Source organism: Larus michahellis, chromosome 3 (genome assembly GCF_964199755.1).
Source record: "Larus michahellis chromosome 3, bLarMic1.1, whole genome shotgun sequence".
Taxonomy (NCBI): Eukaryota; Metazoa; Chordata; class Aves; order Charadriiformes; family Laridae; genus Larus; species Larus michahellis.
Genome location: NC_133898.1, coordinates 104,851,126 through 104,876,033, shown reverse-complemented (window position 1 = coordinate 104,876,033; position 24,908 = coordinate 104,851,126). Strand labels below are relative to the sequence as shown.

The 24,908-nt window shown below is 37.7% G+C and overlaps 1 protein-coding gene across 3 annotated transcripts in view; it reads right to left on the bottom strand.

The window, feature by feature from the left end:
* The window catches only part of HMGCLL1 (3-hydroxy-3-methylglutaryl-CoA lyase like 1), an 84,464-nt gene that overhangs the window by 28,343 nt on the left and 31,213 nt on the right, over positions 1-24,908 (bottom strand). For all 3 annotated transcript variants that reach the window (XM_074581586.1, XM_074581585.1, XM_074581583.1), the window contains 3 exons: positions 23,007-23,155; positions 9,036-9,099; positions 4,440-4,628 (listed from right to left, as the gene is read on the bottom strand). In XM_074581586.1, coding sequence (XP_074437687.1) covers positions 4,440-4,628; positions 9,036-9,099; positions 23,007-23,155 — 402 coding nt within the window. The remainder of the gene's footprint in view (positions 1-4,439; positions 4,629-9,035; positions 9,100-23,006; positions 23,156-24,908) is intronic.

The following is a 24,908-nucleotide window of genomic DNA, read 5'->3' as shown; positions in this document are numbered from 1 at the left end:
AGACTGGCAGCAAGTGCAATTGCTTAGGCGGGGGCCAAGCACAACAGCTCCAGGTTTGAAGCCACCACCAAGTGAAGGATGGGGAGCCCCCACCGAGGCTCCTTAGCAGCAAGCAGCTCTTGGACAAAGAGATGGCCTTTAACCACCAGCTGAAAGGGGTCTTGACAGCCCGTCACTAGAGGCAAGATCAACACCCACAAACAGCCAACGCTGTATTTGAAAAAGAAGGACAAGCTAGGTATTTACATCTAGGAGCTCGCTTTAGGTGGAAAATTCGTGTCACCTAAGGCTTCACATGTAAGCTCACATGAATCATGGGGGAGGGAATTTTAAACACAAGTCTTTTTTCAACTGCTTAACTTAGGCTCTGCCATTTCAGGCTGCTGGCCACTGTTAACTCTATTCCTGTAGCACAATGATCCTTCTGAATTAACAAACTGTGAACTTCAGCATCTACATTCAGATTCCTCTCCTGGTTCTAGCACTTAAAACTTAGCCATATCAACACTGAGTGCCTTTTTGTGAACCCAGTTCTTACAACATAAGTAAACTGGATTCACAACAATATTCACGAGTTGATTAGTCTCTCCAGCCTGCACCAAAGGAGCTGCAATCTATTTAGTTTAAGTGATGAAGGAAAGACCATCAGCAGCCAGTCATTTCTATTTGGATTTAAAAAACCAAAACAAAAGACAGTTTATTTCATCTTTAAAATTTAAAGATCTTAAAGACATTAATGAAATACTATTAAATGTTTTAAACTCTCTGTAAGGTGATATATTATAATGTTTGCAATGAAAACTTCTATTCACAAGTTTGGATTTTGCAGTCTGAACCTTTAAAGTTTAATTAGAACCTTGCTAAATTGTGTTTCTGGTACTAAAGTGTGGATTTTATTTCAAAATTCCTGTTTTCTGGAAAAAGAAAGCACTAATAAAAAGTAATTTCATTTGGCATATCATCAATCTCATTCATCTCATTGTTTCCAGTAAGGTGGAAATGATTACACAAAGTGGTAAAAATCCTTGCTCCCTGTAAGTCATTAGAGTTTTATGCTTGTTTTGATCCCGGTAGGTGCAGAACACAACCAGTGTGTGCCCCAGTAGGGCAGGGATCAGTTTACATTAACGAATTATGATAGCGATTTGAATTTGATCAAGTTCTATGAGATTACCATGTGATTGTTTCATTCATTGAGGCCCCACTGCCGGCCAAAATTCCTCTTTGCCTCTTAGCATATTCTTTCTCATGTTCGGATATGTGCTATGAAAACAGACAAAGCTACTTCTGGCAACTACACAAGCTATGCAAGAAAAGAGTTCTGTATCACTTCCATTAAAAAACTTCCCCTCTCTTACCCATTCTGTACGCACTAAGGGAGTCAATTGTCAAGGTAACTCAAATCTCCCCGGACCAGCGGTCTACCTTATTGGGGCCTCTCCAGGACAGAAGTTTCCTGACCCATCTTTTTAGCCTTCCTTGGAGGTCTGTAACCATTTCCTATAAATGTTTTACTACTTCTTTTAGCTACATTTTGAGTTTGTCACATTAGCTAACCCACATATGTAATTTTACTCAAAATACCACAACCTCTAACTAGATCGCCACATCACTTCCCTTCTGAATTTGTCTCTTTGGTAAATTGTATACTCTGATATTTTTATATTAAACCATTTAACCAAGAGCCAGTCATGTTTCTACTTTAAATGTTTACTATTTTGTTCTGAAACTTAATTTCATGTTCCTCACATTTTTACACAGCTTCTCTTCATAAAAGAGAGTGAATTTCCTTTCTCTAGGCAATGCTTTCTACCTATATTATTCACTTCAACAACTTGAAAAATTACTTATCCTTTAAAAGTTGGCTAATCTCTCTCCCATCTTTCACTACCTATCCTTTTGCTAAAACAACACACATAAAACCAAATACTAAAATTACAAGACTACTTCCCTGCTAATTTCTTATACAGATACGGCCTGTCAGTTCTAGATGACTTTGGATCGGCCCCAAACAAAAGAAAATATTCTGGGTAGTATAACCCTGCGTGGAACAATGTGATCTGTATAAAAATCACTTACTGAATCACCAGCACCTCTTTCCACTCCTAGGAGATCTCCCATCGAAGCAATGCCTGAATTAGTGCAGAGTGATTTGTGGCTTTCCAGCTGTCATTCATTAATTCTTAGGAAATACAATATAGAATACAATAGTACTCAGTCTGAGGCTGTAGTCTGCAATGTCTTAGGAAGAGCGTAATTTGCCTGCCGAATGTTCTTTTAAAATTGTTTTTAAACAATAACTGTAGCCCATTATTTCTATAACCCCTCAAAGACATTTCACTCCTGATGAAATATCGTGTCGGTCGCACAGCCCCATAAAGGAGGAAAGGTAAGCAATTGTGTCTGTGGAGAGTCTGGTCTATGAAATGAACGTCTGAGTTGAAGACAAGGGGTCTGACTCCAGTACTTTGCCATTCGTATATCTTTGGCAGAGAGGAAAGCACAGACAAGCCTGACAGCAGGGGCTACAAGTGACCTGGGCACTCTGATCCGCTGGCTTTGGCACTTTACTGTCTGGCTAACTGGTAAAAGTTGTCCTGTTTTAGAAAGAGCATTGCTTAGCTATAATTCACTGCTAGCTGCCTGGTTTCTTTGACCAGACACAGGAGAGGTTGTTGTGACCTGCGGGCCCTGTTTGAGGATCCAAGAGCCTGGGGACCTACCTTTAGAGCGAGCCAAGGAGCTGCTTGCACAAAGCCAGTCAGAGAGACTGTGTAATGCCTGCTTCATCAAGGACTTTTGGCAAAATCTACGACAAGTTCAGCTCAGCCAAAAACACCACACCTTTAGACATGCACTGTAGCAGAACTTGAGCACATAGGGAAGTCTTCTGGTGGGTCTCAGGCACCCTTGGCTTCCCAGAAATCTGAGAAGGCTGCATAGGGATTTTTTTTCAGGTCTATTGCTCTCTTGAATTTACATGTTAATTAGCCTGAACTGCATGTTAGGTAACCAAGAGCTTTTTTCCCCCTTTAACTGTTACTCAGTTGATTTAAGAAGTAAATAAAAAGATAGGAGCAGGAGCTAAACCTGAAACAAGAATCACTTACAACAAATATTGGGGTTAACAAAGCATAGCCATCATTCAGCGTTTAGTAGGCACCATGACAGCCATTATTTTAAGGAAGGACTTGAAAAACAATGCTTCAAGTATTTTTACGACGAACTCCTCCCATGCTCAGGGGTTTTCATGCTTTTAGCTATTACATCTGCAACTGAAGCTAACTGTGAAATTAGCAATTTATTTATCCCATGGTACATACACACACATTTGCAACACTAAAAGTGTGTAAGGGTCAAAGTGAATACCATGAGTAAAAGTTAGAACCTTTTTTAACAGATTTTGTCATTCAGTATTTAATCAAATACCTGCAGATATTCCCATAATGAAACATTTCCTGGTTCCTTCTTGTTGCTTGTATCATTAACTCTGTTAACACATTGCTGTTATTTCTAAACAACATAATATAAGCTCTGCCAAAATAACAAGTTGGGACAAAGAAAACTGACCTTAAAAATGGCTGCCTGGATTGCAAAGAAGCAGATGCCATAACGTATAAAATAGAACAATAAAGGCCGATAATTTGTAAACAGCTTTTGATTCTGTAATATTTAGTAAATATAGGTTGCCTTAGGAATGCATGCACACATTATGATTCTTTCAAGATTATATCTTTACAAAAACTACATTAGAACTTGTAGTCTGTTTCTTGTATTGTGCCCTATTCTTAAAAACACAAAGGTAAAAATAACTCTTATGGAAATTAACTATGTCTGATTATTTAGCCACAGATTTGAAAGAAGATTAAATAGGATATAAAGTTGTTGCTCATCTTATTTGGAAGGTATAACTGAGAAACAAAAAAGCATACTGAAGGCACATTAGCAGTGAATAACTTATCTAGACCACTCTGTGTACACAGTTACCAATAATTTAGATGTATCCATCTGAAATCAAGATGTAATTATGCATTGTTCTATTTTATATTATACACCTCTGTAAAACAGAAATTTTAGTTTCGTGAACAACGAACATACAGATGTTCAAAAGAAAAGTGGACTCTGAGACAGACATCAGAAAAAAAATTATATTTTACCTCCCTCATTCATACAAAATCAATGGAATATAAAAATCATCACTGTTTCTTCGTGATTTTGTATGGAATTGAATGCAATAAGTAGATAAGAATTAAAATTTTCTTGCAAAAGCAATAGCAGTAATAGACAATCCAGTGTGTGAGCAATACTTTCTGAAAGTTTAGTGAGTGCCTCTTCCCTTTTCTAGTAATGTCTTTAAGGCTGTAACTTTTTTTAAATTGTGCATTTGAATTAAACTAAGACTACTAATATCATATCTATAAAATAAGAACGTGAGTTACCTGTATGGCTGTGAGAATATTGGCTAACGCCTGGCCATATGTGTCATGACAGTGAACAGCGAGCGCACTCAGAGGAATTTCTTTCATAACAGCTTCCAACATTGTTTTCATACTTCCAGGAGTCCCCACACCAATTGTGTCCCCCAGAGAGATCTCATAACAGCCCATACTGTACAGCCGCTTAGATACCTGATTAGAAACAGAGAAGCATGAAATGGTCGAGATGAAAGAATATAAAATAGGATCAAGAACATACATTAGAAAGGACACACTTCTGTACAGGTTTCAGAGTTCGACTCACCGAGGCGAACCTATGTATCAGAAACTTACTATTCATTCTTGAAAACTGACACACAAGAATAACGTCCCATAGATCCTCTTATTTTAAATTTATAGTTCTGCTCCTGTACACAGAACAACCAACCAAGTCAAATCCATCAAAAACTTGCTTTTTGAGTCTCCCACAGAATCCAAATAAGCAAGACTTTACAGTATGAATTAAGTTTCTGTCAAGCCCTTTCCCAACATTTTCCTCTCTTTGGGGATTTCCCAGCTGTTTGGTTTTCTCCATGTACTTTTCAGCTTACAAGTTGTGCAGGGTAAAGACCTGCCCTTTTGTTTGCTTATTACACGGAGCCAAGCACATGGCTGAACTAAGACAATAAATAATTAACAAGAAGCCTGATTTTGCTTTTTCTTGGCACTGAAAACATCAATGAAAACTGACGTTTTAACATGTTGTAGTTAATATTAATTTTGCTTGCTTTTCATGAAATCAAATATTAAAATACTAACAAAGCAAAACTGTAACTTAACATTCTAGTCTTTAAGTTTTAAAATTTTTCTTAGCACTAAACAAAACCCTATTCAAGTAGTTCTTACTTATGTAAGTAGAGCCCTAAATGTTTCTGGAATTACGTCTTTGAGGTGTTCTTTGCATGAGTAAGAGATTTGAAGTCTGGCTTCATAGTGTTTGTATGGAGACATACACTCCGAAGCACAAAATTATGTTTGCACCAAAAATACTGCTTTTGGAAATTGAATGTAAGATCTTTCCATCTTAGTTTTGTTGAATTTATTTGGGAAGGGTTTCACTTTATTTTCAGTTGCTGAGTATGTTTGTTTGTCCCCTTTACCATTCCCCACTGCGTATCAGCAATCCCGAAAGGCCACTCCACTGGAATGGAATCACAATCTGGAAATTAACTGTTTAGAAACGAAAAAAATACGACTCTTTTCCAAGACATCTTCAGTTGCACTGCACTCTGCTGCTAAAGCAATTCCAGAACTTCATCAGTGGGATTGCTGCGAATATGTCTGAGGAAGCTGACAAAGTGCTGCACCAGCAGTCTCGGAAGTGCTGGATTAATATTGCTGTTCACTTAATTCAAAGAACAGCTGAAAAATAACTTCAAGTACTCTGAATCGTTCTGCCTAAAGATTGGAAGTGCTATGACTATTGCAAAGAGAGTAGAACTCTTTGTGCTTTAAAGTCAAAGAGCCCCTGCTTTGCATCAACATAAATTCAATATACACTGTACGAAAGGGACATTCATCAGATTACAAAAAAGATTCTATCTTGCAGCACATTTTTATATCATCAACACCAGGCAGGTGTTTTAACTGGACTACTGTTGTAAGAAAAAAAAATATATCTGCAGTTAGTGGTTGATTATCTCTAGTGAATCCCCAAACTTCAATTTTTCTTTAAGATCAGGATAAAAGAAGCAGACTGCACTTTTTTTCTCATATTCTTTTTCATTCATGATTCGAAGTTTTTCTAGATGAGCATTTCAGTGATGACAAAGAGACTATATAAACTGTTAGAAATCACCCTGTATTTACTTCTTTCCCATGCTCAGTCCTTAGGTCATTCAGCTTCTGAAAATAAAGTTCCGAAAGATGAAAGAAGAGACGGGGAAACTCTGCTAACAAGCTGAGCATCATCACCGCCTTGTCATGATCTAACCTTAAATTGACCCTTAAAAAGAGATCTATATTTAATGTCAAGAAGAATGTGCATGCTTGGAAGCTGAATGGGAGTTTTTCATCTTGGATTTTCTATCCTACCATAGTAGGAGGCAGCCCATTAGTTATAGTTTTGTAAGTTTTCAATGTGGATTTTTGGGAGGAGGGTAGGGGAGAAGAGAACACACTGTTTTGTCAGTGCAATCAGAATGTGATTACGAGCTTGACGCTTTGTTGATTGAACAGGGTTGTGTTCTGCACCACTGAGCAGTTTTACTATGCATGAGTCTTGTGCTACTCCCCTTGGGAGCACTGCCCTGACACCGAGCATTGATCAAAATGGGAGCTGGTGACCCAACACTGCAACCCCTTTGGCATGTGAACAATCATTCTGCTGGAAATAATATCTAAAACTATACTCTTAAACTGAATACAAAAGGTCATAATTGAGTTACAGATTATTTTAAGCAAATAACAACATAAAAACTGCAGTCCTTGCGCTGTAAGAGAAACTGTGTAATAATACAATAGCATTCAAATAAGAATAGGCACATTTTCTGTAGCCTGCTCAGCCTGAATGCTGGATAATACTTAAATGAATTCACTGCTCTAGGTTAAAAGGAAGCTAAGGAGAGAAAGAAGCGGGCAGAAAGATAAAAACAGCCAAGTATATGTTGGGAAGACAATGGATAACACGACGAGCTTCACGGATGTTATCTGGTGCTTCCAACAAGTTTCAAGCTTTGTTTGCCTAAAGGTGGACATTCACAAACCACGGGATGATGAATGGTTAAACAGCAACTCCATTTCAAAAAAAAGCAGTGTGATATAAAAGATGTAGTTTATTTTAATAGATATCATTGGGTTTTTTTTAAATAGGGAACCATACGGATGTACCAGATGGATTCTAGAAGTCTGAAGACATCTGAAGTTTGCGCTCATTAGATAACTATGTGTGAAACAGTTATGTATCTAGTAAGCTAGAAATGCATGTAGTCTGGTTAAAAAGCCATCTCTCCTAATTGGTTTTGCTTCAGTTAAAAGATCTTTCACTTAAAAAAAAAAAATTATCACTGTCGCTGACTGCAGAAGAAACAAGTCTAAACCTTTCAATCAGAGCTGCTGATTGCAATGCGCTGTCAAGGGAGTCACACACTTCCATCCCGAGAAAGACGATGACGAGAGTAGCAGCTCTTTGAAAGCGTTTAGCAACACGGCCAGTAATTTTGATAATTCTGATACAGCAAAGGATGAGTGCATGTATTTATGTAAAATCCACTAACAGCTAATCCGATGCTTCTATATAAACATCAGTGCTTGCTGAATCAGGGCCTCAATAACAAATGAGGCAGCTTTTATTCTTAAACACATACACAATGGTGCAGAGGTAAACAAGAAGACACTTATTAGGATGAAGACAGAAAATAAAATATCTGTGCAAATAAAACTTTGCAGGTTTGGAACATTAAGTAGCACTCCCGCTGGCAAACTGAAAAGGAGCTCTTCTGTGCAAGGAGAGTAGTTAAAAAACAAGCAACACATGGAAAGAAGCCTGTTGGGGAACACGATATTGCAGTAAGCAATTTACCAACAGCACAGCTGAATCTGTCATCACCGCTCCAACTAAAGCTGTGTCACTTCTAACTTTCACTTCGTATTAAACCCAATTAATTTAGAAGTACTGAGCACCTTCCAATTTAGTGATTTTTTTCAAAGAGCGTGAGCGCATGTGGCTGCTGTGGGAGAAGTATTATCATAAATTCCATCTGGAATGTCTACTGGAAGATGCAGGACAACAGGACCTGAAAGCCACAAACGCAGAACACAATACATCAGAAAAATGTTGACTAGCTGTTAGTGCTACAAAGGAAAAAAAAAAGTGGTTTGGAGATTCTGCTACATCACCAAAAGTAGGTGATTAAGTGTAACAAAGAAGACGAGTCTTTCTCCAGGAGGAAGGCCAACATGTTCTGCCTTGTGCTTCCTGAATTCTCTCCACTTTCTTTTCTACTGTCCATTTCAGCTTTCGTGCCCTCTTTGCCTTCCTGCAAAATTAAACACTTGTGTTTCACTCATCTATTTTTTTGCTGGAAAAAAAAGGCTGGACTAAGACATCGTCCTTCTTCTCCTTTATCCTAAATGGGAAAAGGGGCTGGTGAGGGAAGGTGTAGCTTATTCCCCCACAGCAGCAGAGCAAGTTGAGCAGTAGGAAATCATGTTGAAGATGAGTTTTGGTTCACGTGTCAATCACACGACACTCACCAGAAGCACAACGTTGGCTCTACCAGCTGACAGCACATTTTATGCTTATGCCAGCATAAAATAGATTTAAAAGCAGATACCCTCTGCAAGAGGTTGTGCTGGAAATCATCTCATACAACATAGGCCACTGACATATATGCTTGAGTCTATTTCCTTAAGCATTTCCTTACCTTCTTGTTGGAGGAAATAGCACATGGTATTTTTCCTCATAACTGGTAACAATCATAATATACTATGTTTTGTGTTTGTTTTCCTTAAATTTTATCCATTAAAGACTTTTTAGGATTAAATAGAGAACACTACCTATAGACATTTTAAAAAGTATTTTTGATTCATTAAAAAGGCAAGCCATAAATTCACTCTTACTTCTGCCACTTTAGCTGGTATGATGTTTCCTTCATACGGGCATCCCAATGCACATGACACATACCTGGAATAAAAAGAACACATAAATATACTTCTGTTTTATATATGCGTATCTGTATCCATCCATGTTACATAAAAAATAAAGGTTAAATATAATTTTGAATATTTAAGCCAGCCAACGTAGAATAAATATTTGAATGAAAAGGTAAAATTGCAGCAGATGGAAACAGCAGGTTTATCAATTTTCTTTTTAAATCACAGAACAGAGATTTATAGCTTTATTTATGCTCAAAGTATGTCACAAGTTGTAAAGGACTGGCAAAGCAGCCAAGCTAATGCTGCTGCAGGAGACTTCAAATTTTCTTGGTATTTCCTTCTGAAGTTGTAAGAGCCAGCTCAAGTTTTTCCTTGCCTGGCCCACACAAGGTATTCAGAGGAAGACATCACTTTCTTCCTTGTACTAGCTACCCAGATCATAGAGAGCAACATGTGGACGCAAGCAACTTACAACAACCCCACCATCTCGTAAGTCATTAGATTGTGGTGAATGGGGTAGCTTCCACCCTCGATCTCTGTACTGGCATTTCTGTTCCAGCGTCCCAGAAGAGTTATAGTTCCACTGCAAGCTGTAGTTTAGGTATCAAGAAGAAACTGAGAAGCCAGACTGTGTCTCTCAGCAGCTATCAGCTGCACAAAGCACAAAAACTGAAAGCCGCAACCAAGCCTCCATTGTTCACTCTTAATGCTGTGTTAGCATAGAATTTGGTTTAAATTTCCTTTTTTTAATGACAATTAAGAGCCATGAAATTCCAATTAAACTTCTAATTGTTTATCTTAAATTGATTAGGAATAGGATTAAACTAACCAGAAACAGCCATTCAAAATCAAAATAAGTGTAGCTGTAGAGGGATTTACAACAGATTCAGAGGCAGGCAGAGCCCCAGTCCCAGTGGGAGGTTGCTCAACTGCTTAATAGAAGAACAACAGCCTTCATTAATCCCCCATCATTCCCTTTCCCTCAACACTGAAGGATATAATGTAAAATTATACACTGTATAATGCAAACGGGATTGAACAGATGTCAGTTTGTATGTAGTCAAGGTCCGTAGGGTAAAGGATGTATTGTTTCTTTGCAGTTGAAGGAGAAACTGATTGATAGAATGTGAAATTAGGGTGAGTAACAGGCAAACACAAATTGTAAAAAAAAGTCAACATTTTAACACACAGAACATACTCCATCCCCTATATGAAGGCACGGTGTTGGCACACTGGAAACAGCAGTAAGAATGAAGCAAACCTTGAACCTAAAAAGAACTTGATTAGCCCTGACAAAGAAGTGGAAATTAATTTTGTTTCCGCAAAAATGGTTGGGTCCATTACATCCTGCTTATAATTTTAGTCCAGATGCCTACTAGGCATGATTTCAATTAGCTGTATGTCATTATGAAAACCAGGTTTTTGAAACTTGGCCATAGACTTCATTAAATATCACCCCCAATTTAGATGTCACTTTTTAAGTTTCAAAATTCTGAATCTTCTTATCTACATTAAAGGTAAAAAAAAGTAGCTACTGTTAACAGTTAAATACTGCCCTGCTTTTCAGTGACACAGAACTCAAAAACAATTCAGGATAATTTCCTTAATTTTTTTTAACACATACACTGTTTTTCAAATGAAACCAAGCATGAAAAATTTCAGACCCAGAAGACTGCTTTTTATATAACACTGCAGTGCCTAGAGCTAGTGAATACACAGATTTTTACTGAAATTATTTTGCAACATCAGCTACAGCATTTATTATGAAGTAAGCAAGAACAGTACTAAATACAAAGTAAATGCAAAACATGCACTACGTATACGCACATGTTCCCTTTAATTATATATATCTTTACATGTTCCTAATGGCTACATATGTTAGATCAAGAAGACGTGCATTTGGTAGTGATAAAATGACATCTGGAATGGAGTAGGGCAAACAAAAGTAAAAGCAGGCCAAAAGGTATCTAGAGAACAAGGGAATACTCCCTGTGGTTCACACCAGCAAGCAGAAACTCGCCTGAGCTCACATAATTCAGCTGGGCCTGCTGGGGTATGAAAGTATGTGGTGACCTGAGGAATCTGCCTACTACAATGTACAAATCTGTTTGAGATTATGAACTCTCTGCATGCTTACACCATTGTGACTAGACTGACATTTTAAACAAGGAAAATATGATAGATGTAATCTATCTGGGCAGCTGATATTCAATATTAAACTGGAGAAAATAGGGATTACTGAAAGAATTTGACAGGTAAAGAACCTCCTACCAGAGAGAGAACAAAGTCCTGTGGAGAATGAAAGAACTGTTTTTCAGTAGAGTTCATCAAGGATGAGCTTGACAGAATTTTATCTAATATTTTCTTTTAATGAATTGGCATAAAAAGTAGAGATGTGGTGAAAACATTACACTTCTTGGTACTGTCAATACAAAAAAAAAATGCACTGGGATTCCATGGAGAAAGGACAGGAGCAATAGAAATGGGACTCAGTTGATGGCAGTGACAAAGAAAGCAAAATGCTTAAATTGAGGCTGTAAAAGAGTAAAATGCACTCCAAACCTCTATAAGCATTTTTAATAGAGAACATAAAATATTAATTCCATTTGACAAGGTCTTGCTATATTCTTATTGGAAATAAGAGATACAATTTGAGTCATTTGTAGAAAAAGTAATGCAAGCTGGAACAGATGCAGGGGAGGGCTGAATACAGCTAGAAGGGGTATATGAAAGGAGAAAATATGCATGTCTATGTGAAAGAGGGAAGATAATCATGTGTCTGGTCTGAGCATTTGCCAAGACATCTACATTTAAGGCAGCACCGGCTGGGATGCTTTGTAATTGCATCTTCTCACTTAATAAGCTTAAGTGAGAAGAAATAGGTTTTGATAGGAAGGTAGACCTGTTATCTTGTAGATAACGTTTGGTTGTTACACTTTCTTTTTTGTGTATGAAATAACCCATAAGGCATTAAAAGCACAGGAGAATCCAGCCAAAGCAGAGCCCCAAGACCTCCACTCACAACTCTGAAATTGGAGACAGCTTTGAATAACGTGCTGAAGAACTGCTTAGAAAGAAAATTAACAAGACAGAGCCTCAGAGAGCAACAAAAGACGTAAGTTTAAAGAAGACGCTGGTCAACTGCAGCAAACACTACTGACAAGTCAAGAAGAATGAGGACAGACTACTGTTTCTGAGATCTTGTCATTGGGGAGTTTGGTGAGAGCTGTTGCAGTTGCAAGCAAGGAACAGAAGCCAAAGTGTAGGAGTTATAGGAGGGAATCACAGAAGAGGGTCTCCAGACAGTAATTATAAACAGCGCCTTCAAGGAGCTTAGGAATGAAGAAGAGATAGGCGATGAGATATGATATGAAGAATCAAGTAGGGTCAAAGATGCAATTTTTAAGAGGCAAATGCTTGCTTATATTGCAGCAGAGAAGAACCAGAAGATAGTGAGAGGTTAAGAAAGAGAATAAAGAAGGGGAGAAATAAGAGGAAGAACAGAACATGGGGTCACCGGGGCAAGTGGAAGGGGTACTGAAGGAAAATAGACAAGAAACTCCTGGTGCTCTGACAGCAGAGGAGAAAGAGAAAGGATTTGGGGAGGGGAGGGAGAAGAGGAAGAAGGATTTGGGGAGGGGAGGCAGAAGAGGACAGAAGGAAGAGCATACTTTGTTTTTCCTTAGGAGAAAAAGCAAGATCCTATGTGAAGAAAACAGCAGAGGGAAAAAGAGGGAAGAGTTTGAGCAACGAGTTACAGAGGCAACTGGGATTTAATTTGGGGATTCAATTAAGTCGGAGAATACAGCTGTTTTCTAAAAAGATGGCAAGAATGAAAGAAAAAAAAAGACTTTGTAATGAAAAAGACTGTCTTGGTCTCAGTATATTCACCAGAGACACTTCACAGTATGAGAGCAGGAGCAAAATATCTGGGAGTTCACAAAGCAGACTCTGCAATGGAAGTGTTTAATTCTAAGTATGTGCTTAAATCTTTGCGGAATCAAGGCCAGACATTTTAGTAGTTTAACTACGTCTTTAGCATGCAATCAAGAAAAGAGCCCATGCAACCAGAGGTCCAGAAAAGGACGTGCAGTAAGTAAATGTATCTATACAGCTGCTTTAGGAACACACGGGTAAATGCTGTTTTGCTCCCTTTAGTTCTGTGAAATCAGATTTCCTCCCTTTAATAAAAAGTGATAAAAAGGAGTTCTGTACTTTTTTCACCTGGCAGAGTTTACCCAGTACCTTGCCTGCTCTACAGATTTTACTGCAGGTGAGTATCGTTTGGTCTTCTCCTAAATAATTTTCTATGCATACAAAAACAATTAAAAAAAACCCAACCCAACAACTTTACTGTGTAATATTTTGGACAAAAATGTTGAGCAGCCTCTGGGGATGGGGAGGGAGAAGGAAGAGGAAGAGAGTTTTCAATTTCTTCCAGTAAGCCAAAACCAAATTGGAATGTTCCGCAAATGGTATAGACAGTATAAAGTCCCCACGATCAAGGTCACTAGGAATGGTGATAATCACCACACCAGCCCAATGACTGTGAAGTGCAGGATATAAAACCGCAAACAGGGTAAATGAGCAAACTTTTCATAACTAAAGTGTGTTAAAAGGAAAATGAATCCAAGCAGAAACTGAACTCCATGTTGTAATCAGCCCTTTGTCAGCTTGTTTCAGCAAGAGTTCCAGAGCCAGATCCACAGCTGCTACCACAGCTGGAAGCATGGAGCCTCCTGAGAAGCCAGTTGCAGACTCAGATGCTGCTGTTTCCTGTTTATTATTATAGTGTAAGTTCGCATATAATTTACCATGTTCACTGCAGATGTATTTATTTTTATTGGATGTTCGTGCTAAAATGTATATGCCTATCATTTGGTGAATTCATAATATTAAGGTTGATATATTCTGTCTCTCTGGAAAGGAAGCCATTTGTTAAAAACAGGCAATCTTTACTGTAAGGAGAGAGGAAATACAAAGAAGAGAGGAGGGAAAGGAGATTCTTCCAGAAACAGACTCTCCAAGCCAAGCCCAGAATGTGTAAATATGGCCAGATTTTTTTTTTCTCACATTTGATTTAAAAAAAAATGAAACAACAACGTCTCCACGTATTTAGTGCCCAGTTGCAAGTAATATATATGCTATTCAAAGTGAAATCCTCCAGTAATAATATTCGTTATTACTTTTAGAATGCCCAGAAAACACCATTAAATTTTGAACTATATTCTAGAAAATAACTGCTCAATGAAGGGCCCTATAACGAAGGGCCACTTAACCACTTAAATTTCAATAACTATATCGAATTATCCATGGAGCAATCAGTAACATAATAGCAAGCACACTGTATTGTTACCTTATAATTTCATACTAACATTTCAAGTCTAATTTTCCACTACCCTTTAAGAAGAAACAGGGATCATTTTTACTTCCCACAGGTATTGCTTTTTTTTTAAGAAAAAAAAAAAAAAAGGCAGCTCTTCTGGCCTACTAATAATTTTCTATCTGCAGACACACAACAAATAGGTAAAAGTTGGTATAAAGTTATTCCTAAGGAAAATCTCCCCTCTTACTGCAAAAATCCAGTATGATAGAGTTAGTACAATGGCTCCTACATCCAAAAGTAGATGTCCTTAACCTGTCCCCAGTACAGAGAAATGCACCAAGTTCCCACATCCCAGCAATCTCCGCTTCTCCGGCTTCTCCAACTTCTCCAGGGGACCGTGACCAGCTGGCTGAATACAGTGTAACCCTGTAAACTTGTTTACCATTCCCACACTAAAATGTGTTGCTTCCAAGTCTATTAAATGTTCATCTACATTTTGTTGTTCTCATAATCCAAATGTAGACTCACTCACAGTGATATGAAGGTGTTAAATTGGTTTTACTATCTAAAGAAGTGATAACGGTATACATCACGCTACTATCAGTGTAATTGTGGCTATGCTAAACTAAACAGTGTAGTCTAAAAATGTAGTTTTAAAGTAATGTGAAAAACCATATGTACTCCAGCACTAAATATTCCAGAATACCAGAAAATACAAGATCAAAGTTTCCATCTGTATTCATAAAACATACACAGCTTTAAACTGTGCAAAGATTTGTGCAAAACTGAATTGTTGGCGTTTATCTCATGGTACTTCTAATTAGGTATATAAAATACAATATTGTAAGGCCATCCAAATATCCTGAATTATGGTATTTAAGAACTGTAATAAAAGAAATAAAGAGTATTATGGAACTGAATTATAAAGACCAGATTGTCTTGATAATTAGAAGTTTCAGATAATCAGGATGTTTTTTTATAAACAAAACAGATTTCATTATTAGTTTCCAGAATTACTTGTTATAAAGTATATAAATATAATAAATATAACTGATGTGTTCTTCCACATGTATTGCTTTTTAAAATTAATCCAAATAGCACTAGCACAAGATAAAGATAAGAAAAATAAATTCTTTCTCTTTAAGTTTCCACTGTTTTGTGTCTTACCTTGTGTATTCGCATCAAAGTAAAACAATAATTATTTCCTATAATCAACAAGGAATTATGTATGTCATAACCTGTAACCTTTATTATAACATAATACAAAAGGTAGTAATAATAATATTGCATACAATCATTTGTTTGGTATCTATTTGTCATAGCAAAAAAATATTGCTATATTTCAAGTATATCAACCGGTATTTGAATTCTATACAAACACAGATGTAAGTCAAATATCGATACGTTTTAATGTGTTTTTATGTATTGTGAACTTCACCATACTGCTCATTCTTAAAAGACACAAGACTATAAACAAAGGAATTGCATACACCAGTTTAGAATTAATGTGTGATTACATACGCTTTAATTTATGAAGCAGCAGCTTTGTAAGGAAATGCTTCTATTTTACAGCAAACATTTCCATCTGTTTTTCTAAAGCTGAACCTCTAAACATTTGCATACACGTTCACATTTACACATGCAAATAGTCTAAATGGCCTCAAAAGGGCTATTCACATGAGAATTTTTCAGGACTGGGACATAAATACAGCTTTTAATTGCTGGTCACGGAGAGGTGTTTTTTGGTAGAGGAAAAAAAATTACAGCCTTTCAGCTCTTATGTTGTCAGTTAATTTTTATTAGGACTAAGACAGTCCTACACAGAACTGAATGCTTCAGAGGGAGACAGTCTTACTTTATTTCACTGTAACAGGACAAAAAGTAGGTACTGAAGTACCCCTCATTGAAAAGGGGGAAACACAAGTCCTTACTTCCTTACGGTTCTTCTATTGTACTGATTGCAATTTATTTCTGTGTCTTTTTAAATTTTGGAAGACATTAACTTGGAAGAATCTAGCTTAATCAGAATTTACTTAACATTTTCTTCACATGTACACTTAATTTAAAAATGCATTTAAATTAAAGCAGAATTAAAGTGACTACTTGCAATTACCATTTGCCATAGTTTTTCATCAATCCTGGCTGTTTGGCGTCATTTTTAATCACTGAAAAAGATGTGATATTTTTAATAGTACCTCAGTTCTGCATTAAAAGGTGCCATTCTAAAACCAGCAGTATTTTGTGTCATTTCACATGCAAAATATGCATAGGAATAATTAGCTGACCACATAGTTTGTAACTGATTTGGCCCCGTGTCTTCACAGAATATGTCCCAGATGTTATTGTAAAGTTTTTATGAATGTACAAAAAAGTAAAAAATAAAAAAACCCTTTATGATGCTAATAAATACTCTTAACTTCTCAGACCATACGCAAGACTTCAGTTCTTCATAAACATTTGAACTAATTTAGTAAACATTTAGAAAACTGTGTACTGTGCTACAGATTTTAAATGTGACAGCTGACAACATAGATTTTCTGGATGATGATCGAGTCAATGTTAGTGCAGCTGTAGCAACAGTAAGACATGCAAAAGCTTAAAGTTTAGTTTCAACTGATTGAGTGCATTTTTCATAAGATTCAAGGATTGCCAATGATTTACGTTCACTACATAAATTCTGAATTGCCAGTAAAAATAGGAAATAAAATTTAAACCCTTTAAAATTATTTTTGGAAGTATTTTTCAACTGCACAAATAAGGAGTTAGGGCAAGGCATTAAATTATCCATTTCCTGCAAATAAATAACACTTTAAACAATAATAGTGCTTTAGAAAGGAAACAATCTCTGTATTGAAATTAATAGAAATACAATTTGTGCATATTAATATTTTTATTACCTAAGTGATTCAAGCAAAATATTTAGCCTACATAACTGATATTAGAAGCCAAAACGTGTAGTCCTGGGAGCTTGCTTAAGCAACGGCTGCAGGTTTTGCCCATGGTTCTTTCAAAGTAGCCAATCTCTGAAAGGGTGATTAAAAACAAAATGTCGATTCTCAGTGCAGAGTACAAACCTTTGTCCATACAGTCCACAGGTTCATTTTTTGTTACCTTGCATCACAAACCCTATTAAGACATTTATTGTATCTGTTCTTATTTACATAAATGACAAGGTGCTAATCCTTAGCGTATACACAAGCAGGATGGGATTCATCTGTTCTAAATTCTGAATTCAAAGATAATAATCTACAACCTATGCCTTAGATAGGCCATCTATAGGATGACTAACATAGGATAGGACCCAAGCTCCTCTGCAGCCAAGAGGATGGATCACCCGGAGAGTTTAATAACACCATACACTGGTACAGGTTAGGGGCCAACCTGCTGGAATGCAGCTCTGTAGAGAAAGACCTTTGAGTCCTGGTGGACAACAAGTTGACCATGAGCCAGCAATATGCCCCTGTGGCCAAGAAGGCCAATGGTCTCCTGGGGTGCATTAAAAAGAGCATGGCCAGCAGGTTGAGGGAGGTCATCCTCCCCCTCTACTCTGCCCTGGTGAGGCCACATCCGAAGTACTGTGTCCAGTTCTGGGCTCCCCGGTTCAAGGACAGGGAACTACTGGAAAGAGTCCAGCAGAGGGCTACAAAGATGATCAAGGGACTGGAACACCTCTCTCATGAGGAAAGGCTGAGAGACCTGGGTCTGTTTAGCCTGGAGAAGACTGAAAGGGGATCTCATCAATGCTTATAAATACCTAAAGTTGTCAAGAGGATGGGGCCAGGCTTCTTCCAGTGGTGCCCAGTGACAGGACAAGGGGCAACGGACACAAGCTGGAACACAGGAAGTTCCATCTGAATGAGGAAAAACTTCTTTACGTTGAGGGTGACAGAGCACTGTAACAGGTTGCCCAGAGAGGTTGTGGAGTCTCCTTCTCTGGAGATATTCAAAACCCACCCAGATGCTTTTCTGTCCAGCCTACTCTAGGTGAACCTGCTTTGGCAGGGTGGTTGGACTAGAAGATCTCCAAAGGCCCCTTCCAACCCCTACCATTCTGTGATTCTGTGATTATCCTAAGGCAGGTACTTAAGAAAGCACATATGATAAATCACAGCCTGAAGGCTGCCTGCTTCTCTCTAGTAACTACAAGCGCATTTAGGATGATAAGCTCAGACTTGTCATGTAGTCATGCTCAGATCTGCCTCATGTTACAACAATAGTTGTAAATAATATGTAATTATTTTCAGTAAGTAGAAGCCACACAACAAAATAAAACCTGAGAACCATCTTCTCCATGAAATTAATTAACAACCAGTCAAACCACGCGCACCAATTCTAAATACTGAATGTCAACCAATGAGTTATGTAACATCCTATCCTTTTGTTTCCAAAATGCTGGTTTTGAGGTCATTCAACAGAAACTCCCATATTTCAATTTCTGTAACTGTGAGTTTCTGCCCCTGCTTGACTTGCCTATGCGATACTTCAAATACAGATCAGGATATAAAGCATAAACAACAACTTGCCACAAAGCCTCGATTGTCTCAGCATTTAGAGAATTTTGCATGGAATTGGGATACAAAAATGCCATTTATTCTATCTGCCACTAAAAGCAGCTTCTTCAGTAGCAGCTAAATATGGGATCATAAATGAAGATCATAAATCACAGGCTTTGACAGCTAATTATTTTTTGATTGTTTTATCTCCAGGAAAAAGTCACCTTGGTTGCACTGAATATTTCTATGAAATCTCTGTTTAAATTTTACTTTCTGATTATCTTTTCCACACCTTTTTTAATCGAGGAATGGAAGCCCTGTGTTTTATATCATTAAATAAAATTAAAACTCTACAAGTCTTCTAAATGTACCGAAATATTTGGGAACTAATGAAAATTACTTCCACTCAAGTCCTAATTAATTCCCTATAGTAGTGCAGGCTTTTGTTGGGTGTTAGTACCAAAGAAAATTATGGTTTAGTCTTCTAGAATTAAGTTGGAAATGACAGTCTGCTTCCATAACCTTCCCACTCACAAGCAGGTGAAATGTTGTAAACAGATGTACTTACTTCCTGGATTTGGCATTCAAATCTGATGCTTCTTCTTTACGGGTATTTTTTAATTTTTTAACTAATTAAAAGTTTTAAGTCCACCTTAAAGAGCTTTGTTCAACTGCTAAGAGATCCACGATTAAAAAAAGATCCTTTTGAATTCTGCATTTCTATGTTTGTGCTGCTGCTATTAGTTTTCTGGTTTTTGGAATTCTACTCAACAAAAGACAGTACACTGGAGCTTAAAAGTACTGAGGCAGATGGACACTAAAAAAATCCTTTTTTTATTTATTTCTGAGCAATCATTCCATCTCAGAGCTTCCTACAGATTCCTGTAACTCTGCAACCCATGAGGAGTGCATCTGAATGAGTATGAACGTGCACGAACAAGACTCAATAACGCACAACACTTAGTAATTATTCTCTTGAAAAGGTATTTGTCCAGACACTGACCCATAGCAACATTTATTTCTCATTAATTACTATTTTGCCTCCTCAAAATCTCTATGGGAGGGATTTTTTAAAAGTGCACTCAAAGTCCAATCGGATTGTGCTAACCAGTTTGCTTTTATCTTCTAACTTATTAATATACTCAAAAGTTTCTTTTCACATTTTCATATACTGAAATCCATATTCAGTGGATGTTTTAGATACTCAGAATTATTACCTCAGGTTTTTTTATTATGAAATAAGGCTCCATATTCTGCAATTTAGATTCTCAGCAGATTTTTAACAATTAGCTACTTTATTATTGAATTATGTTAGATCCCCTGGGCAAATACCAGACAGTCCTCTCCTAAAATTTCTGATGTGTTCAAGTGTAACATTAGTCCAGCATTTTATCTGCTGATGCCTCAACCTCTAATTTTCACTGGATAAATTAGTTCCCAAGCTAATATCCTGTGATGAAGACAGTTGTAACATAAACATAAATGTAGTTTATCTTCAATATCCTCTCTAATTGGATTCTTTACTTGGTTATAATCCCACAAAGCAAATGATGCTGTCAGTGGCTTCCTACTTCTGAACGATTCACTTTTCTTAGACCTGTAAGCCCGAGGAAGAAAGATATAGCTGGAGTGAACTTACATCATTTTCATTCATGACTTTGAATCTGTTCGCTTTGTAGCATATCTGATATTAAGGAGTCCACTGTTGAAGCGCTGTGTAACATACTGCACCTGGCGCGACAGACTCAATAAAATTGTCCTGCCTGTACTGTGTGAAGTTTGCCTAGGTTTGCACGCTGAAGTGAAATCGGAGATCTTTGTACTGGATGCATAAAGTAAGCACTTTTAAAACATAATCTGATTGTATTTTCTTTGAATTCAATTATCCTATTTCTCTTCATCTCTGTACTGCTGTTATTTCTGTTTGCTTCATTACCTGGTTCTTGATTCCCCTCTCTTTTTATCTTCTTGCTTTGTTTTCCTTCTTTTTGTTTTGAATTATTATAATTTTTTTTGTGCTCTGCTTCTGTTTGACTATTTTCCACCCTTTACTTCTTCCTCTCTGTACATGCCTTCCCATCCTGCTGCTTTATCAATTTTTTCTGCTGCGTGCAGAAAAAAACCTGCCCCACACTGTTCTTCAGATAACAGACAATAAATGTATGGGAATGTTGTAGAATCCTACCATGGGAACAGTCATTTCCATCACGTCACTGTATGAGTGCCAGAATAACTGCTACTGGTCTATTACAAATGCCTTAGACATACAATCTGCGGGGAAGAAAAAAAGCAGCAGGTTTCCACTTTCTTAAACATGTGAGAACTATCGCACAGAAGGTAAGTTAACATTTTAACATCAATCTAGAGTACACCACAGGCGGTTCTTCATCATCTGCAGTTTACATCTTCTGGACTAGTTGCAAAATCCATTTGTTGACACCCATACTATCCAAAAACATATACAATGCATAGGCTTTGAGGATTCCCTTGATGGCTGGGTGCCTCTGTTGTGCCATTTGGTTGAATTTTGTTAGTGAAATACAGGAATTTGAAAGAGGAAATATTGCCTGACATGCCTAGCATAGACATCTGAGAAAACCAGAAAACAAAAGTTTAGCACAAAAACGTTCACCACTGCCTAAGGTTTGTTGCAATACACGTGCTGTCTTTTATGAATTGACTGCCTATTCCCTTATCCACATCTACCTGGGACCTAAAACTCAGGCATCCCTGAGCTTGATCCTCCTGGAAAACTCAAACTGCTAGTTATGTTTGCAGCTCAGAATATAGTTTCACAAAAATGTGGCAAACAGTAGCAGAGACCTTTTAGACAACAGCCCTCTTATAAGAGAAGTTGCTTCGGAAGGCAAACCCTGGCTCTACCTGACAGATTAGCAGCTAGGTAGAGTATTTAAACTCTGGTACAAGTTATTGTTTCTTAATATAGTGAAAGTCCTTACTTCTCTATGCAGTGATTTTCTATCTGAAATGTATAACCAGGCTAGGGAAAAAGGACCCAAGCTTCTATGACCTATCCTTAGTTGGACGTGTATGTGTGTTAACATCCTTGGGTTGGACAAGATGATCTCCGGAGGTCCCTCTCAACCTAAACTATTCTGTTACTCTGTGATCCTCTGAGAGTGAGGTATAACTACATGTCAGATATCCCTTTCTCAAGACAAATGTTCAAAATACCACATTACTGTGCAAAAAGTGAAGAGTACCATTACCTCATCACTATTTCTGAAGGAAAGAGAGATCCCCGTATTTATTCCCAGACAGGTTTTCAAGTACTTAGTCTCTGAGGTATCTACCTCTACCTATTTTCAAGTCTAGGTATTTTCTGAGCATGATATAGTTTGCATTACTAGTAATGTTCAAGGAATCTCACTGTTAAGTTTCTCCTTGAACCTATGTAAGCCTTTTTGCATTCACAAGGACCTTCACAAATAAATAATCTTAGATAAGTAACTCTGTGTAATGCAAAAGAAAATGGAAATGAAAAAGAAAGACTGTTCAAGGCCAAGTACCATTCAGGATTATTTCAAGTTTAAAAGAAGGTAATCTAGAGAAAAATAAATATTGGCCAATTCCAGAGTTTCATGCACTAGAGATTTCAAACTCTTCAATGCCTAGAGTTTTCAGAATAACTTATATTGAGAATAAGTCGTTTTTTTAGGAGTAAATTTGTTCTATCACTTTTATACCTTGATTCTACAGTGTATGAGGTGATATATTATCAACACTATAACAAAATAAAAGTATGCAGGGTAATTTTTAAGGCGCAGGCAACAGTGTTACGACGTCTCAGCAGAAAAAGAAATCTATTCTGTCATCTGTGATGATAAAAATAAATTTGTATAATAGAACGGGAATGTTTACACACACAGGTTTTTTTTAATTTTCAGAGAAAACTAGTCACCATTAGTAGTTACAAAACACAGAGCAAAATTACTAAATATGTTCAATCTTTAAAAAAAAAAATCACAATAAGGACTATTATTTCAGTTCACCTAAAATGTAAAAATTTGGTAGTGTACTTTTCTACTCGTACAAAAAAAACCCTCTAAGATCAACTCCAATAACTCGGTATTACTTAAGAATCTTTATATTTACCCACGCACTGGAATATTCATATTCCTTGCAGATTTAGCAACTTCTTCAAATTTTTCTATGCTTTCTTCAATTGAACAATTAATATTCATTTTGCTAAAAGATTCAGATGCCGCACCAAATACTGAGACTTCTGTAGCTCCTGCTGCAATCTGAAAAATACATTTCAATAAAACAGAATCATAACACTATATTAAGAGATTAGATTAAGCATTTAATTCTGTATGACATTCTAGAATTTTAAAGTACATTACATCATCCATATCTAAAATATAAGTTTCATTCCAATTTTTTGCGTACAGATTGAATCAAATTTTGAGTTCATTCACTATGGCATATTTCCTTCCTCTTCTTAGCAATTAGGTAAAAATATTTTCAGAGTGATGAAGGTATTAAGATATAGGAAATCCTATGAACAAACTATGAAAGTAACAATGATTGATACTTATATTCATTTTTCAGAAAAGGAAAAGATCATATAACAACCCTGAAATATCCAACCTCTGTACAAAGCCTGTTCCTCATGAACGCCAGGAAGTCATTCTCATGCTTAGGAAAGCTCTGTGCCTGCATGCACCTATAGCAGCAACAAGAACCAACAGGGATTTCCTTATTAGAGCCAACTCAAGGATCAAGGGCTCCGTTGGCCCTGGTGCCATAGTCGATATGGATCATATGAAAACGTGTATGTGAGAGTCGGGTGAGAAATAGTCTCAGAGCAAATACCAGTCTAGAAAATGTGTAAATGTGGTGACTTCACTGAAGGGGCAATTAGTCTGAGCTCAGTACCTCAGTACTCGGTAAATCAATTAACTAGAATCCTGAAAGCGAAATTATAGGAGAAGAAAACAATTAAGCTTAGGAGAATAGCTAATTAATTAATTCTAACTCTACAATGGAAATAATACTCTTGTTCTATGAAAAAGAATGGAGCTTTTCCCTTTGATAGAATCATAGGGTTGGAAGGGACCTCTGGAGATCATCTAGTCCAACCCCCCTGCCAGAGCAGGGTCACCTACAGCAGGTTACACAGGAACACGTCCAGGCGGGTTTGGAATGTCTCCAGAGTTGGAGACTCCACCACCTCTCTGGGCAGCCTGTTCCAGTGCTCTGCCACCCTCAAAGTAAAGATGTTCCTCCTCATGTTTAGGTGGAACTTCCTATGCTCAAGTTTGTGCCCATTACCTCTTGTCCTGTCCCCGGGCACCACTGAAAAGAGCCTGGCCCCATCCTCCTGACACCCACCCTTTAAGTATTTATAAGTGTTGATAAGGTCCCCCCTCAGCCGTCTTTTTTCCAGACTGAAGAGACCCAAATCCTTCAGTCTTTCTTCATAAGAGAGGTGTTCCAGTCCCATAATCATCTTGGTAGCCCTTTGCTGCACCCTTTCCAGCAGTTCCCTGTCCCTCTTGAACCGGGGAGCCCAGAACTGGACACAGTACTCCAGGTGCGGCCTCACCAAGGCAGAGTAGAGGGGGAGGATGACCTCCCTTGACCTGCTGGCCACACTCTTCTTGATGCACCCCAGGATGCCATTGGCCTTCTTGGCCACAAGGGCACGTTGCTGGCTCATGGTCATCCTGTTGTCCACCAGGACTCCCAGGTCTCTTTCAGCTGAGCTGCTCTCCAGCAGGTCAGCCCCCAATCTGTACTGGTGCATGGGGTTATTCCTCCCCAGGTGCAGCACCCTACACTTGCCCTTGTTGAATTTCATAAAGTTCCTATTTGCCCAACTCTCCAGCCTGTCCAGGTCTCCCTGCATGGTGGCACAGCCTTCCGGTGTGTCAGCCACCCCCCCCAGCTTTGTGTCATCAGCAAACTTGCTGAGGGTGCACTCTATCCCCTCATCTGCTTCTGTAGGATAAATGTCTAAGCTTCAGCAACCCTTAAAGGAACAAATATCCT